Genomic DNA, 18,958 nt, shown 5'->3' on the forward strand with positions numbered 1-18,958 from the left:
AACAACAACAATAGTAATAATAATAATAATAATAATATTAATAATAATAATAATATTAATACAGATAAATATGAAATGAAGATATAAAAGTTGCTTTATCATACCAAAAACGCAATTTGCCTTGCCGGTGGCTTTAAAACACGATATTTTTTATTTAGTGTCGAAATACAGAGAGGGGATGGGGTAAATTCGGAGGGCTCCCGTGGACATAGGCTTAAATAAACAAAAAAAAAACTATCTTCAGGAAACATGTTAACTGATGTCTCATACATCTGTCTTTTCCATGTCGATAATACAAGTCAAACTGGTTTTGTAAAGTAGCGGGAATGCCGCGGGGAATGCAGTTTTGCCACTTCGGGGTCTCCAAAAGATATATATTTTAACAAAGTTAAAATATGGACTGAGGTGGGGGTACATTCGTCATGATTCATGTGCCAGAGCTTCATTAAAGCAGTAACCTGCAAAGCAATGTCTCATGTAAATTTTCCAAGAGAAACAAATAAAACAAAATTAATAGTGTTTTACCGATACCGAAATGCATTTTGCCCGTATATACCATAGATTACGGTGTGGCGGACACATCAACAAAAGCGATACGAGAAGCCGAAGGAAGCTATTGTGTTGGGATTGTGTTATTTCGAATGACATACCACTGATCGCTTTATTGTCCGATTCGTGAGTGTGACTGTGACATAGAGGTTGTTTTGGTCTCGTTTTAGCGCAATATCACGTCATACATTTTGACATATTTGCCCTCTTTCTAAGCAAATTAAGACACCAATACTGTCATGAAGCATATCGATGTTTTCGCTAATATATTCTATTTCATGTAGAATGTTGACATTGTGTATTAATTGCTGTTATTTATAAAACAGTTCAGGATTCATGAAAAAAATACTGTGTTATAAATTATAATTTGCATAATTCATGTAAATTAGGTAATAATTAACAAGGATATCCCAATCATTTTATGTCAATTTTCTTCTCTTTCTTACCCTAAGTCTTTATTTCCAATTTTAGGGCAGTTCTGGTTAAATATCTATTCTTAAATACTTGTTTTTCACTATATCGACCTATTATGCAAATTTATGCAAATTACTTGCTTATTTGCATAGATACAGCGTGTCTCTTTGGATGAATCCTTTTCTTTTGACTCAATGAACATTTGTGCCAAGTGGGACATTTGTACTAAAAAATGCAGCGTTCACCCCTTTTTTTGCAGTTAACAAGTCTACTAAAGGCATCAAGAAATGAAATCCACCATGACTTCATTTTGCACACTGCACTATTGAGATGATTATACTGAATATCAGTTTTGTATCAATATTCATTGAATTTTGATTTGTACTCGGCTTCAAATAACACTATAAATTTGACACTCCTGGCACTCCACAATTATTACTAGGCTATAGCATAGCTGATAATAAAATGCAAGAATTAATTCACACCAATACCAGTTCACTTCACTAGGAGCAAGTTTAGCAAATGTTGATCAATGTCATTCCAAAGGACATGATCAGATCTGCATCAGGATTTGAACCTTGTATCTTGGGGTGTGCAAATTCGAGCGGTAACCACGAGGCCACAACACCTTCCAAAGCAGTGAAATGTACTATAATAGCTGCATTTTGCACACTGCACAATGAGATGATGACACTGAATTTCACTTTAATTACTTAGGATTTGCACAAGGCACCAAAGGAGCAAAAGATAACATGTTCATGGCTGCATTTTGCACACTGCACTATTAAGATGGTGATGGTGAATTTCACTCTTGATTCAGCTACAGTCATTTTAACATTCGAGACAATGCAAGGAATTCCAATGAAGCTACCACAAGTAGAGCACTATCGCGTAAATTATTGTGGATGTACAATTTACACACAACATCAAAGCCGACACATCACAATAACTTAAATTGCTGTTTTCTTAAGATTGTGCACAAGGTACCAATTAATTCAACAGGTCTCATCTTAATGGCCTCCTGCTTGGCAAATAACAAAACATTTGTGATCTCTTCACATCTTCATTCACATAAGAAAGTGAAATATTTGCAGCTTTCTATGTTTGACGTCTTTTAACATCTCCAATGCTGGTAAGACTTGTATATAAATCATAAATCAGAACATGACATTTTTTCTACAGCATAATCAATATTTTGTTCTCTTGGATTTTCTTAACTTAAGACAAACTTTCTTCACTGTACATCCAACAATATAGTTGATAAGAATAAACTACAAAAATCATATTTACATCTATTTACAAGCTTTGATCTATTTTTTTTCTCTCACTTTTTTCTTTACTAATAATCATAAATAAATATTAAAGAGTTGCACATCACAATATTAAAAAATACAATCTATCTCCGACTTTACTTCTTCATTCTCCCGTCCCCCTCTCTTTTGTTCTCTCAAAAACCTTGCTTCAATAGGAGTTTACACAGACTTTTATATAATATTCAAAGCACCTAAATCTGCATCCCTTAAAATACTTCTGCCGTTTTCTTTTTATCACTTCCCTTTTGCACAGATCCAATTTGGGTAAAAATATGAAACAGGGTCTATATTTGATTCAATACTTACATGTAAAGCCTTGTTCAAATATGAGACAAAGCTTAGCAACATTTTCAATAATGTTCAGACATGAGGCGAAATGCCTCAATTATGCTAATATTCATGCATTATACTCTTCAAGACTAAAAAAAAAAGGTCCAAAAGTACCCAGACAACCTTGCAACTTCAAAATGATTCCATTTTGTCATCATGATTCCAAGAAAAATAATGAGCACATGCTTCTCTCAATCTAATCATGGAATTGAATACTGGCCCAGCAGACCATGACATCCGATCACATAAATGTATTACTCGATAGGCAGGGCGGAAGAGGCATGCGCCCCTCTTATTCTTTTAAATTATACATTGAATTAACAGTATATGTTTATACAACTAAACATGCGTTTCTGATGAATTTGCAGCATGCACCCTATCTAAAACTGAATCCTGGATCTGACTCTGTATAAGTAATCATTTATCAAGTCAATTATTTCACTGAGAGGTTTAACAATCTAGGTTTTATAACATATTTCTTCTTCATAATGTAAATCCAATCTTCGGGTTAAGTCTTAGTCCAAAAAAAACCCCACACACAAAATATTGTCCACCTCCACTTGCAGTTGTTGATACTGGTATCAAACTAAAGACAATACATGTACTGTACATGAACCTCAAGATATCTACAGTGTCATGATCATAAAGGTAGATACATAATTAACTTCCAGTGTTCCTATTCTATAAATATCTATAAATAAAAGGCAAAGTATGAGGTTTCAGCCAAACAATAAGGCCCAAGGAATGAAACATGGTTCGACAATTTATGGACCAAGACCTTGTGTCTATGGAGATTTTGGACCAAGATCTTACTATAAGACTGACTATGGGCCATAACATGGGTCTACAACAGAACATATGCAAGAAACTGACTATTTTAGAGAGTACAGACCTAGACCTGAGTCTATAGCTGGACATGGTCCAAGACCCGATTCCAAACGACATTTTGGAACAAGAGCTGACTCTACAGAAAACCATGGCCTAAGATCTGGTATGTATCAAGATTTATGGCAAAGACCTGACTCTATAACAGGGCATGGACCACGACTTGGACTCCATAAGACATTTTGGACCAAGACCTGACTCTGCAAGATCAAGGCTCAAGAACTGACACTAACATGGACAATGGCAAAAACCCGACTCTTGGTCCAACAGGGAGTGGACCAAGGCAAGGCTCCATATTTGTGGACCAAGACCTCGCTCTACAACAGATTGTGGACCTATGGACCTATAATTGACTATCATAGATTATGGATTAAATATTGACCCAGCATGAGGTTCAGGCCCTGTCAGTCACATCGTTCTGTGCAAGCCTTGCAGGTGAGTTGTGGGTGATTGCCCGCAACAATGTTTTGAGCATGTCAAAAACTTTTCTGTGTGCAAATCAGACTTGCGTGCGCTTCTGCGGGCAACTGCATGCGAGACACGTGCGAGATACTGTCAATGCAAACGACCGGCAGGTAGCAGACCTGCCAACCTCTGGGAATGAAAAATTGTATTCTGTAATAATAAAAACTGCATTTTCCCCCCGAAAAATGTATTTCATAATAAAATGCATTGCGCGCACGCTCATCGCGGCGCTCAAGCTGCATGCAAGCTATAATAATTGAAAAAAATAATTGAAAAAAAAAAAAGTTACCTGAAATTACATTCATTGATCCAATAACCATATTTGTGTTATTTTTTTATTTTTTTTACAAAATCATAGTTATTAAAGAAAAAACGTACTGTCATATTTTGGTTGCAAAAACGTACTAAATACGCCAAAAACGTTCTGGTTGGCAGCTCTGAGGTAGCAAAAATAGTCACACGCAAGTCACATGCAAGGCTTGCACGGAACGATGTGACAGGGCCTTTACATAGTGTGGAATTGATCAATGGTTTGAAATTCAAACAGAAAGTGAAACAAACTGATATGGGTTAATTTCTTTTTCCTTTTCATTTCATACGTGAGAGTTGGTAGAGAAGGTAAAGCAGGATGATGACGAGTTTGAGACCGTGTCAAAGGTCGTTGTTGTGGGTGAAGCATAGGTTGTCGAGGGAGCAAATGCATTTGGGAGAAACGTTGAAGTATGTGTGGCCAAGATGCGCTGTGGTGGGCTCGTCTCATCTGAACTCATACTTGACATACTGTGAATAATAACAAAACATGAAAAATAGAGAATAATATTATAAACATATATATTATATATGTATCATATACATACTTTGTAAAACAATAATTTCATGAGAAATCTTTCAAATGAAGGCTAACTGGTCACCATATCATCTGGATGTGGATCTCCTATATTTACACGAACATGTCAGTATATGAAGCCATGGTATCTAAGCTGAAACCTGTCATGTTGAAGGTCCCCAACACAGAAAAGCACATGTGGGACAGTGTTATACTATTGCTTGGAAAAAAAACCACTACATCTGGCTGGAATGTTACGCTTATTTTGCTAATTTCCCAGCAAATCTCTCAGCAATTACAGATTTTCTACCTAAATCATTCAGAATATATTTGAATACATTGGTGGGCATTTTATTGGATTTTGTTCTATTCTACAAATTGACTTGAGTAGTGGCGTGATGACCCCCCCCCCCAAAAAAAAATGATAGGGCTTGATTTGGCATGTTGCATAAAATTAATAAGTTGCAAGCGAGCAAGCAAAAATTTCGACAATTTTATGACAAAATCCAAGTTTGTGAAAGATTTTGACATAATAGGAAAATAATATATTTCACAATTATCCCTATCCTTTTCTGTTTTTTTCCTTGGTCATGAAAAAATTTGGGGGGGGGGGCAAGAACCCCCCCATCTGTACGCCAGTGGACTTGAGATATTTAAACACACACCTGAGTGAGCTAGGGTGAATTGGAGAGCCTAGGAGCTGCCTCTTCGAAGGTGTGCATTCACCATCACTGTCATCTGGAAATCAAACACAAAATAAAATGGTCAGTGAATGACTACGCCAAGGGGGGTTTATATTTACTCAGTCTGATCTACAGTTGGTCTTCTTCTCAGATAGCACATCGGATAAAATCATTTGGTCTACTATCATTTTGGTCTAAATCCTCTTTCGTCAACACCACGATTGGTATAATATCCACTTAGTCTAATTCTCATTTAGTCTAATGCACAATTACCGGTAGTCTAATTATTACTTTGTAGTAGCAGCAGTAGTACTACTAGAAGAAGTAGCAGCAGCAGCAGCAGCAGTAGTAGTAGTAGTAGTAGTAGTAGTAGTAGTAGTAGTAGTAGTAGTAGTAGTAGTAGTAGTAGTAGTAGTAGTAGTAGTAGTAGTAGTAGAAGTAGTAGTAGTAGTAGTAGTAGTAGTAGTAGTAGTAGTAGTAGTAGTAGTAGTAGTAGTAGTAGTAGTAGTAGTAGTAGTAGTAGTAGTAGTAGTAGTAGTAGTAGTAGTAGTAGTAGTAGTAGTAGTAGTAGTAGTAGTAGTAGTAGTAGTAGTAGTAGTAGTAGTAGTAGTAGTAGTAGTAGTGGAGATGGTGATGGTGGTAGTGGTAGTAGTAAGTGTAACAGTTAGTGTAAGTAGTAGCAGCAGCATAATATGAATTTGACTTAACGAACATTCAATACCAGTGATAAACGGTTTATGGGATTTAAAAGGAACTTGAATGAAAGAACATTCAATACCAGTGATAAACGGTTTATGGGATTTAAAAGGAACTTGAATGAAAGAACATTCAATACCAGTGATAAACGGTTTATGGGATTTAAAAGGAACTTGAATGAAAGAACATTCAATACCAGTGATAAACGGTTTATGAGATTTAAAAGGAACTTGAATGAAAGAACATTCAATACCAGTGATAAACGGTTTATGGGATTTAAAAGGAACTTGAATGAAAGAACATTCAATACCAGAGATAAACGGTTTATGGGATTTAAAAGGAACTTGAATGAAAGAACATTCAATACCAGTGATAAACGGTTTATGGGATTTAAAAGGAACTTGAATGAAAGAACATTCAATACCAGTGATAAACGGTTTATGGGATTTAAAAGGAACTTGAATGAAAGAACATTCAATACCAGTGATAAACGGTTTATGGGATTTAAAAGGAACTTGAATGAAAGAACATTCAATACCAGTGATAAACGGTTTATGGGATTTAAAAGGAACTTGAATGAAAGAACATTCAATACCAGTGATAAACGGTTTATGAGATTTAAAAGGAACTTGAATGAAAGAACATTCAATACCAGTGATAAACGGTTTATGGGATTTAAAAGGAACTTGAATGAAAGAACATTCAATACCAGTGATAAACGGTTTATGAGATTTAAAAGGAACTTGAATGAAAGAACATTCAATACCAGTGATAAACGGTTTATGAGATTTTACAAGGAACTTGAACTAAAGAACATTCAATACCAGTGATAAACAGTTCATGAGATATACTAGAAACTTACATTTGCGTTTCAGTGACGATGCAAGAGAGCTTGGTCTGAGTACAGGGCTCATACTACGTTTTGTGAACGTCGACCGGGTAGGACTAGGGTTAGGGCTCGGTGACATACAAGGACTCCGCATTGATATCTGAGGTGAAAAACATTGCTGATAAAAAAGAGAAGATAAAAATGAGTGTTGAATCAATCAATGAATTTAAAAAATATAATCTCTCATCAAAATAATAGACAAAAAGCTTGCTTGCAATGTAATGGATCTGTATGCCTATGCCTTATCAGCATCACCATGATCTATTCAACACCATCATTCATATGTCGTCAACATCATCATCACCATAATTATGATCATGATCATCATCATCATCATCATCAAAATCAACATCATCCCCATCATCATCATCATCACTATCATCATCATCATTATCGAACAATATCTCCACCACCATCATCACCATCATCATCATCATCATCACCATCATCACTATCATCATCACCATCATTATCGAACAATATCTCCACCACCACCACCACCATCATCATCGTCATCGTCAACATCACTATCTCCACCACCATCGCAACCCAACAACAATCACTGCCACCATCATGGCAGCCTTACCTTGCCTGGTCTTGTCGGTGAAGGGGATGAGGCTACAAACGGTAGCGTTGGTGTGACAATACTCAGTGGTTCTGATATACAGGATCTTAACTCAGACCGAGGTTCTGATCGTAATGCTTTGATACTTTCATCCTACGAATGGAAACAAAAACACAGCACAAATTTATTGATTGCTGTGGTGTTATACATGTTATACATGTCAATAACCCCAAGGTATACCTCTCCGACCTGATGTTTTGAAGAAAAAATGTAATAAAACAAAAATTACATCCCACCTGCATAAACCTGCTAAACATAAAATAATAGATAAGACTTTGGTATATTATAAAACATAGAAGTAGCGGACAAAGGGTATATGTAAAAATAAAATCATAAGAAAAAAGGTAGCAATGGAGGTGGTTTCAAGCATTTAGTTTGTCAAAGCTTGTATTGTAGTGCCATTTGGAGGTGATATTTATTTAATTGAATTTATGGTCACAACTACCTATGAATAATTATTGCATAGATGTTCGGAATAAAAGAGGGACTTACCAAGTGGAGATCATCCCAAGACTGGCTCATCCTAAATGCTGACCGGACCTCCCTGAAAATAAAATAACAATTATTTAATTGAATAACAATAATAATAACAACAAGAACAACAACAAATACAACACCAACAATGATAACAATAATAATAACAATAATAATGATAATAGTAATAATAATAAATATAAACTGGGAAGATGGCAACATGGCAGTTGTAAAGCGCTTTGGTCTCAGATTGAAAGTAGAATGCAAAATATGATTAGGTGAAAAATGGAAGAACTGGAACAAGAAGAACAAGCGCAAGATCAAGAAAAAGATAAGAAAAAAGAACAAGAGCAAGAAGAACAAGAAGAAGAATAACAAAAATAAGAACAAGAAGATCTAGATCTCATAAGATTTAAAAAACAAAGAAGAGAAGGAAGAATAAAGCTCCTTCCTCAAATCATAGCCGATTCTAAACGTAGATGACTTTAAATCTTACCTCTCATGCTCTGCTTCCTTGCTTCTGATATCTAAGCTTTCTTCTTGTTTGATCTGAGTAACCCTTGATGGTATCCTCACAGGAACAGACATCTTCACAAAAAAGAAAAAAAAACATTGATGAAGAATCTATTCATTCTCACTGGCACTTGAACATTTTGCAAAGGATGCAAACGGAAAATCCTACATCATCTTAATCTTTAACAAGTAGCAAGTATGGGGCAGAAGTTAAAGAATCCATCTTATCAATATCAGAAAGTTACTCTTTCCAATGAGAATGCCTCTCTTCTTGGGTTTTTGTTTCCTTTAACAAACTTCAAGCCTTTCACTATCTCCTCATCAAATCAAAAGATGGGTTCATTACATCTTACACAAACACACACAAAAAAAATATCATTTTCAGTATTAGACACATTTATAAAGCTACATTTACATACAAAATGCAGCACAAAAGTATTGAAATTCCACTCACTGGCTTTGCTCCATTGCTTGTTTGAGCGCTCATTCTCCGCACCCGAGGCTTTTCTCTGATTGGTTGAAAAACTGGGGAATCATCGCTGTCATAAAGAACACAAAAATAATCAGAAATGACAATAGGATTATTGGTATAGATTGTATATCAAAACAATGGGGAGACAATTTGTAGAGACCATGAATCACTATATTAATATCAAAACATTTACTACTTAAGTCTGTGATTCACATAATCTATGTACAGGGTCAATATCTGTTTAGAAGGCAAAAGGTTCCAGCCTTCAAAATACACCAGTCTTATTAGAGTTAAAGGTTAAGTTCATCCAAAGAACAAGTTGACTATGATATAGAAAAATAAAACACTGAAAATTTCATCAAAATCCAAATAAGAAATTTTGTTTTCAAATTTTGTCCTTCTTTTGTCCTTCTTTATCACTTTGTGGTGCTTGCGTGTGTATATCCGTATTGTGAAAATACAGATATGCCTAAATGTAGATATACATTTTGTACAAGGCACATTAAATTCAAATAGTTTCAATGTAATGAAAATTAAACAAGATGCAATGATATCAAGCACTCACTATTTTTTCAATATTTTACCACATAAAATATAGAATATATCTTCTTTTTTTTTTTTTACAGATTTGACCAAAGGGAAACTCCTGATTGAAACAAAATAGATTAAATCATGTGTTCTTGGAAGAATTAAACCATGTTTTACATAATAATGAATAAAAAAATCAAATATTTCATATGTAAAAAACGTTTTACAAAAGAAATATGATTCCAATCGAACAGTATTTATTATCTAGTATAAATGAAATCAGACGTGGGATTGCCTTTATAAACTTACTAAACTGGACTACGATAGGGTATTGCCTATAAGCATACAGCATACTTACGTCATATTTGGTCCATTGAACATGGGTGCGCTGTTGGACCTACGTAGCGTACCCTCTTCCCTCACGCTGATGGGGCTAGGCGTGGCGGGACGACCCACGTCCATGCGATTCTCTTCGGGAGAATCCGAGCCACTGTTTGCTTCACTATGAGCGGCAGCCATCTCTTCATCTGGCCATGCAGCTGTAAGACCAAGGTGGACTCCCTCCGCCCAATCCAGCTCAAAAAATGGACGATGCCTCCAACCTTCTCAATAAAAAAAAAGTATGGCGGGTTCTATACCAAGCCAGACATCAAATTCTAGTCATCCACAGCTCTATCCAGGGAATGTCGTAGAAGAGCTTACTCAGGAACAGGAATTCATGCCTCAGTCATACTTGGCTTCCTCAAAATTCACGTTTAGTGAGTGGTTTTACCAAAAAGATCTTGGCTTGTAATTTCCATGAATGTTTCAGGTCAGCAAATCCAAAAGATTATTAAAAAATAATCCCTTTAATTTGGTATCATATGCATGCAGTATAAATAAAATGTTCCAGAAGAAAATATAAATTCTAGACTTTCATCAAGCTCCTAATGACACTTTGCCAGATACAAACAGGTTGAATTTTCACATGGTCAGAGCTCTTCTCGAGAAGCTTTTGAATATCCTGCAAAAGAGTATAAGCGAGGGGGGGAGAAAATAAAAATATGACGAAGTTGAGATTTCGATGAGCATTATATATTTTTTCAATTTATATAATATTATTGAAAGATAATTGGTACTGACAATTGAAAATATTAACAATGTGACCTCTAAAGGCATGATAACATGAATATTATACCCCAAGTACATGTCACCAAGTTCAGTTGAGCTCAACATCTGTATATTTATAGAGAGTACATGTATGTATAGCAGGTATATTTTAAAGAATGACCTGAAATGACCTTGACCTTACCACATGACCTCCAATGACACAATTACATAAACAAACCAAAGTTTAATCTAACATAAGTTTGGTTGATATCTCAACGGTCTATGTACATTCGTCCAAAGAGAGTCTTGCAGATAAATAAAATTCAACATGTTATAATTTTTAAGTATTGCAAAAGCATATATATGACCTAAAATGACCTTTGACATTGGCGTGTGATGTCTACCTGTCTGACATGACTGCCACATGACTGTCACATCCATTGCACCTATGATCTCCAAGTTTAAATCACCAGAGGAAATTATGTGTACTGTACAAGTTTAGTCACAAGATAATTTTGCCAGTGAAGTATTTGTGATAAACAATGGGCAAATGTTTGGATCCCGTAGCTTTCAGGTGGATGACACGAAAATTATTATTTTTTTTTTAGGACAGATCATCTTTCAAGAAAGATGGATTTTGACAAGGTTCTGATAAAACATGAAAAATTAGCTTTCATTGAGCTTCAAGATCAATTACTAATATCGTTTGAAAGAAGAAAGAACATTATACTCTTGGAGTATTCATAGACCAATGACCTGTTAAATTCCTCTGACTGTATGGGGTACACTTTAACTGCACATCTTTTAACTACCAGTAACGTTATTCCCCAAAGACCCCCAAGACTATAAAATTTAGCTCAATATATTTCAAATTTCATAATAGAGACAGTGATTTTTCATTTACCAATGAATCATTACGGAAAATCTGTTTTCGTTCTTAAATTGCATCTGATATTCATTAAATTTACTTTTGCTATTAAACAGAATTTGCTGTGTACACACTTCCTCTGTAAAAAAAACAGGATTTCAATTTTTATATCACGTGTGGAAACAGGATTACCAATTTTAAATGGAAAACCGCTGTTCCTGTCATGCTACTGACTGATATATTCCAAAATGTTTGTTCTAATACGTGTACCTCAATTATATAATTTCCAGATTATACAACTCCTGCACAATTCTACAAGTACGATAATACACCAACATGGTGGACTGTACTTTAACGGATGATGATGATGAATTTCTATCAGACAATAACTTTGAATCAATGAAAGATACATGTAAATTACAGGATGAATTGAAAGTTCTGTTGCAACAAGTTACAAATTAATAGTATCCAAAATACATGATTTACATCATTTATTGTTGGCTTCGACACAAAACAAGGGGGAAAAAATTAAGATCTACAAGTTACAACTGTGAACCACAAACACAGCACTGAAGAGGAAATGGTGTGAAATTCCTCAGTTTAATAATTATCAACTCACCATGTCAAATAGCATATGAAAACACCAAATTAAAATTGAAATTAAAACACCAAATTGAACTCATTATTTAACTGTCACGACTGTTGGGGGTTTTGAGTACCGTATCCTTTTGTTTGAATTTTCTTTTTTAACAGATGTTGTGGAATAAAAATCTAGCTACATGTAAGCCTAACAGTAGAGGCGCTGGTCAGAAAAATGGGATCGTCCCAGTTTACAGGGACCGTCTCAGTTTTTAAAGATATCTTCACACAAGAAATCTAGGGAAGTTCATTCACCTGTCAAGTGCTGACACCAATCAAGCGTGCTAATCAATGTAAACATATCGGGTTTCATAACAAGATTATTGGAAGATGGTAAGTCATGAAAAGTAGATGGTGAACTGGGGGGAATTGAGGTCAATGAATCTATTTTTAGCACTCTCAATTCCCATAATTGCTCTTTATCTCGCAGGGGTAAGTGAAAAAAAACGTCCCCATAAACAAGGACAGTCTCAATTTATCAAGACATGATTTGTCTTGGTTTATAAGGATACACTGTATCCTTGTTTTCTGGGACAATCCCAAGTTTTGGACAAGCCCCCCTACTGCCTAAGTAGATTCTTAACTAAATTTAATCTCTCATATCACGATCACTTAAACCTGTAAGTAACTAAAGGATGCAGAAAAGATTCAAGCATGCCAATAGCAAAAATGACCCGTAAAAGAGGGAGAAGTCAACCCTAATGTTAAGATAGCTCTCACCTCTTCTAACAATAAAACAGGCAACACATGTCAATTGTCACAAACAAATAAAATGTTGATCTAGTCAACTTTAAAAAACTATTTCATCATGTTCAAGATCACATGTAACGAACATTCTGGTTTTCAATATCAATACCTATGTGAAAAAGTTGTAAGTGTCTCTTTAAAATGCGAAGGGAATAATAAAATCTGTTGATCACGGTCTGTCAAAGACAAAGTCTGCAATTCGCTTATTGGCAATCGTACTAACACAAAACGCTACATGTGGGACTGGCATTTGAATAATCTATGAATCTCTCTGGCAAATTTATCTAACAAAAGAAAATATACACTACTTTATGCTCTAAAAATTACGAAGTATATATAATCACCCTTTTTATGGCAGATTGTCAGCAAAAATGTTGAATTCACTCTGATATCTCACCGGATTGCAGCCTTTCCTTTGCTAAGTACGGTTTGAATGGGGAGATACATTCATGATTATGGCAATTGCTTGGACCCCCCTCAATTCGTCACACACACACACATTATATATCTATATGCACAACCTTGATCATTATTAAAGTCAACCAGGCAATTTGACCCACCCCCCTTGGGGACCCTAGGTCTCTATATTTTCGTGAAAGCTCATTTCGGGCTCATTTACTCAGACGTTTTACTCATTTACTCATTATCGGACCCGGGATCGGGGGATCGGACATATTTAAGCAGGGTAGCCCATCAATATATAGGCCTTTTTGCAAGTTTCAAGTTAAGATCATGATTAATAATTCTCATCAAAGAAGACTGTGGTATTTTGTTTGGAGGGGCCGGGAAATAACCAATGGTACAGATAGCTGCTACTGTAGAGACTGAAGCTTTTGGCCTATTTAGGGCTATGCCTATAAGTTAATATATTTTTTTCCAATTCTGAGGTTTCTTGATATATCAAGATAAGAGGTGCTCATTGTGATGAAGCCTACATATCCCTATAGAAGAAGGGTATATCCCTATAGAGAAACAAAGGTAAATCTTTCTTGGTTTTCCTTTTTTATGAAAAAAATTGCTTCAGCGCTTCGAGCGGGAAAAATCTCAAAAATTACATCCAGTTTTCTACCCCTGGCGTACAGATGCATGGGGAGATTGGGGCGCTTGCATGCACCCCCCCCCCCAAAAAAAATGAAATAAAATACTGCCAAGAAAAAAAAAGAAAAAAGGAAAGAAAGAGAAAGACAGAAGGGTGAAATGTGATATCATTTTCTACATAGTATGCCAACATCTATCACAAAATTAAATTTTGTAATAAAAAATTTCGAAATTTTATTATAATATTATATTATAATATACCAGACTTTTCTTTTATTACTAGTAACCGTGATAACAAGCGTGGAGGTGGAGTTGGAATATATGTAAATAAAAATCTTAAATGTAAAAGGAGACCGGATTTAGACATTTTCCAAAATTGTATAGAGAGTTTATTTATTGAAATCCACATAAGATCAATATGTTTCATAGTTTCAGTCATCTATAGACCTCCTAGCCAATCATTAAAAGATTTTTTAGAAACAGTTCAAATACCTTTAAGCAAAATCTCAAGTGAGAAAAAACAATGTATTATCATGGGGGATTTTAATGTTAATTTGATGGACCTAGATTTAATGTCATGTAATCATGATTTTGTTAATATTTTTTCTACCTTTTCATATTTTCCATTAATTAATAAACCCACAAGGATAACAAGTAATTCGGCAACAATATTAGATAATATATTCTATAACCAACCTGAAAGAGTCGTAGAAGCTGGTATCATTACAACAGATGTCAGTGATCACCTAACCCCTTTCGTCATAATTGAAGGTCCTTTAATCTCTAATAATTCAAAGACCCATTACCCTATAAGAGACTTCTGTGAAAAAAATATGATTACATTTTGTAGAAAATTACAGTGTGTTGATTGGACATGTTTAAACAATACAGAAAACGTTGATGAAGTTTATGATATATTTTTAGACATTTACAAAAAACTATATAATGAAAGTTTTCCAATAACAAATGTTAAAATAAAAAAGACATCTACAGAAAAGTCATGGTTTAATACGGATATCAAGAAAATGTGCAAAAGAAAATACTTTTTATATAAGAAATTTTTAAAGAACCCAACTTCCTATAGAGAGAATGTATATAAAAGTTACAGAAACATGGTCCATAGCTTCATTCGTAAAAAGAAGCGTGAATTCTATCATCATAAATTTGAAAATGTAAAACACAATTCTAGAGCGACATGGAAAATAATAAATAACATTTTAACAAAAAATAAGAATAGAGATGTTGATTATAGTATTGAAAATAATGGAGAAGTGACCGATAATCAGCAAGAAATTGTAAGTGTATTTAATGATTTTTTTAGTAGTATTGGTTCTAAAATACATGAGAGTACTAGAAATCTATCTCAAGAAAATAACTTTAAAAGGTTTATGAAACACAGTATTTGTCATTCTATGTACTTTACGCCAGTAACAGAAAGAAATATATATGATGTCATTTTGAAATTGGATGCGAATAAAAGCGCGGGTTACGATGATATTAGTCCTAAGGTAGTTAAATATTCAATTCATGCAATAGTTTCCCCTTTATGTAAAATCATTAATATGTCTCTTGAAAATGGTGTGTTTCCGAACTCTTTAAAACTTGCTAAAGTAACTCCTATCTTTAAGAATGGTAATAAAACACTAGTAACTAACTACCGACCCATATCGATTTTATCAGTTTTCAGCAAGGTTTTTGAAAAAATAGTATATGACAAATTGATAGCATTTATTTCAAAACACAACATATTATATAACAAGCAATTCGGTTTCAGAAAGGGATACAACACTGCTCATGCATTAATTGATTTAACTGAAAAAATAGCTAAGGAATATGAAAACAAAGCAATAACGATTGGTGTATTTTTAGACTTATCTAAAGCATTCGATTGTATAGACCATAATATTTTAATTGATAAGCTATCATCATACGGGTTTAGAGGGACAGTATTGAAGTGGTTAATCAGTTACTTAAGAAATCGAAAACAATGTGTATGCATCAACAAAATTCATTCAGACTTTCAGGACATTAGAGTAGGGGTACCCCAGGGGTCTAACCTAGGCCCTCTTCTTTTTATATTGTACATCAATGACCTGCAACATGTAAGTAATATTTTAACTACTACCTTATTTGCAGACGATACAAGTTTATTTTTATCTGGTAAGGATCCCATTCAATTAAATAATATTTTAAATTCTGAAATGGAAAAAGTTCACATGTGGTTCCAAGCCAACAGACTACAAATTAACACTAAGAAGACATCTTTTATGATTTTTAAGCCTAAAAATAAGAAAATTGAAGAAAACTCAATAAAATTATATATAAATGATTTTGAAATTCAGAAAGTGCAATATACGAAATTCCTAGGTGTCACAATTGACGATAGCATGAGTTGGAAACAACATGTAAATAATATTTCTATGAAGATTTCTCAAACCATTGGTGTACTTAATAGAATCAAAGGTGACTTACCATTGCATATTCGTGTTCAATTATACAATACAATGATACTCACGCATCTCAGCTATTGCAATATCGTATGGGGGGACTGTGCAAATTATTTAAAGCTACAATTATTTCGCTTACAAAAACGGGCAATAAGAATAATAACAAATTCCCCATATTTAGCTCACTCTCATCAATTATTCCGTAAATTAAAGATTCTAAAAATTTATGATATACATACCCTTCACACTGCAATTTTTATGTTTTCATACTACAAGAATCAGTTGCCTGACACATTTAACAGTTATTTTAAAACAAATCGCAGTGTAAACAAATATAATACGAGAAATTCTGATAATTTATACATTCCTTTTTACCGCTTTTCTTTCTCAAGAACAATCATAAGTTATAGTGGACCACTCATATGGAACAGTTTGCCCCCTGAAATAAAAGAAAGTCCTTCGCTAAATTCATTTAAAGTAAAATTTAAGTCTTACCTTCTAAATATGTATACTTCACCATGTTCTCAGTGAATAAGCTTGCTTGCTTTTATGTGTATGTTTTTTAAACATATTTTTTTGTAATGTAGTTGTTATTTTTTTTTCTTCAAATTTTTCATTAGTTTGTTGATTTCGTTTATTTTGAAATGTGTGTTTTCTTGCAATCTAATCAATTGATTGCAGGATGGTCTTTTTTCGGGAATGAATGTTAATCAGGGAGTAGCCTAGATAGGTCTATTTGGCTTTTGCTATTCCCCCACATCGCATTCATTACCCTATGTATTTTGTTATTTTTGTTAATTTGTCATTTTACAATATTCATTACTCCTTTACTCCTTTACTATGGAATCATTTTGATTGATCTCGATATATTGTATCTTGTATGTTTTTTACAGATGTGAAATAAATGAATTTGAATTTGAATTTGAACTATTGAATAATTTTTGACATTCTGACCTAAAAAAAATTGTCATGCACTTTTTTGAAATCATCAAAGGTATAGGTATGTAACTAAACAATTGATGCGAAGCGCGAGCGGAAGAAAATTTGGATTTTAGAAACGGGACACTCTATTCATCATAAATAGGATGGGTAATTGGTATGATCTAATTCCTACACAAATAATGCGAGCGTGAAGCGCGAACAGAAAATTGTTGATGTTCTGATCTGAAACTGGATATAAGCACGTTTTGAATAAAGAACAAGCTGCCTATCTCAATAAGCATATGTGCGCGTATTTTAGATTTAGACCTAGAATCTGGGCATTCTGAATACATTTTTTTAAGATCATGAAGATCCATAATGCGAGCTCGAAGCACGAGCTGATATTTTGATAACCTTATGGAATACACGAAGACATTAGGAACTTGGCAAATCAAGTAATGCGACCACGCAGCGTAAGCTGAAAATGTTGATATTTAAACCATAAAACGGACATTTTACAGGGCATTTAAAATATCAATTTGTAAATGAAAAGAAATAATGAAAGCTCGATGTCCGAGCTGAAATATGTTTTGTATATTGACTTCAAAACTTGATATTTTCAGCTCCATATCAGCCTATTGAGCAAGATATGAATCTCAGCAAACAGGCAATGCGAGCGCGAAGCGCGAGCGAAAATTTTATACAGTGACATCAAATTTTTTTGCAGTCTTCCCCTCACCTTATTTCATTCAATCGTCTTCTTGCTCTTATTTTCCCTTATTTTTCCTTCTATCTTTCCCCTTCTTATTCTTTTCTCCCCCCTTTTTTCTTTTTTTTTTTGCTCTGCCAAATTTTTTTACAGGGGGGCACACCAAATCTCAGGGGGCGGTGCCCCCGCCACCCTCCCGTACGTTGGTACGCCACTCGCTCTTTTTTTTAAACTAAATCACAGAGGTTTCCGTGCTTTACGTACGAGAGGGGAAAATCTTCCTTCCTTGCATCTTTTTCCTATTTTGAGCTATATTTTCGTCTTAATCAAGTTTTATAAAATACAATAAATAAGAGCAAGTGAGGGTTACAGAAAAAAAATAGAATTCAGAGCTTCAACGCTATTCGCGAGAAGGAACAGGGAATATTTTCTCCTTGTATAATGTCTTCTACTCTGTTTTAATCTTTTTACCATCAAATCTGAACTGAACAAGATATTATTTTACACCACTCCCAGAATGTCCTTTTCTTTTCTCAAAGTTTTGTAAAATGTTTTGGCTTCCGCTCTTCGTGCAGAAAGATATATCAATTCCAATTCCTCAATATTATCCTTTTTGGCGCACTAAGTTTCTTAATCACAACATTTTAATTGAATTCGAGCTAATAAAGATACTATTATTTTATTTGACTTTGACTCGGATGAGACGAAAACTTCGCGCTTCGCGAAACAGTTCATATCCACAAAAAACCCAGAAAAGTAAGGGAAATAAAAAGAAAGGGATGGAAATAAATGACGTTTTCATAATGTATCAATTCCCTTTTCATAAGAAGTCGCATCA

At 34.3% G+C, this 18,958-nt stretch overlaps 1 protein-coding gene across 1 annotated transcript; it reads right to left on the bottom strand.

Annotated features, from left to right (window-relative positions):
- Nucleotides 1-1,644: 1,644 nt before the first annotated feature.
- On the bottom strand, nucleotides 1,645-13,500 carry LOC129278591 (P2R1A-PPP2R2A-interacting phosphatase regulator 1-like). Its single transcript, XM_054914733.2, has 9 exons — nucleotides 13,350-13,500; nucleotides 10,021-10,665; nucleotides 9,117-9,201; nucleotides 8,646-8,737; nucleotides 8,168-8,219; nucleotides 7,637-7,768; nucleotides 7,024-7,168; nucleotides 5,448-5,520; nucleotides 1,645-4,736 (listed from the first exon to the last, which is right to left on the bottom strand). The coding sequence occupies exons 2-9, from the start codon at nucleotides 10,179-10,181 to the stop codon at nucleotides 4,550-4,552; spliced, it is 927 nt and encodes a 308-aa protein (XP_054770708.1). The 5' UTR covers nucleotides 10,182-10,665; nucleotides 13,350-13,500; the 3' UTR covers nucleotides 1,645-4,549.
- Nucleotides 13,501-18,958: the final 5,458 nt, after the last annotated feature.

This window comes from Lytechinus pictus, chromosome 16 (genome assembly GCF_037042905.1).
Source record: "Lytechinus pictus isolate F3 Inbred chromosome 16, Lp3.0, whole genome shotgun sequence".
Lineage (NCBI taxonomy): Eukaryota > Metazoa > Echinodermata > Echinoidea > Temnopleuroida > Toxopneustidae > Lytechinus > Lytechinus pictus.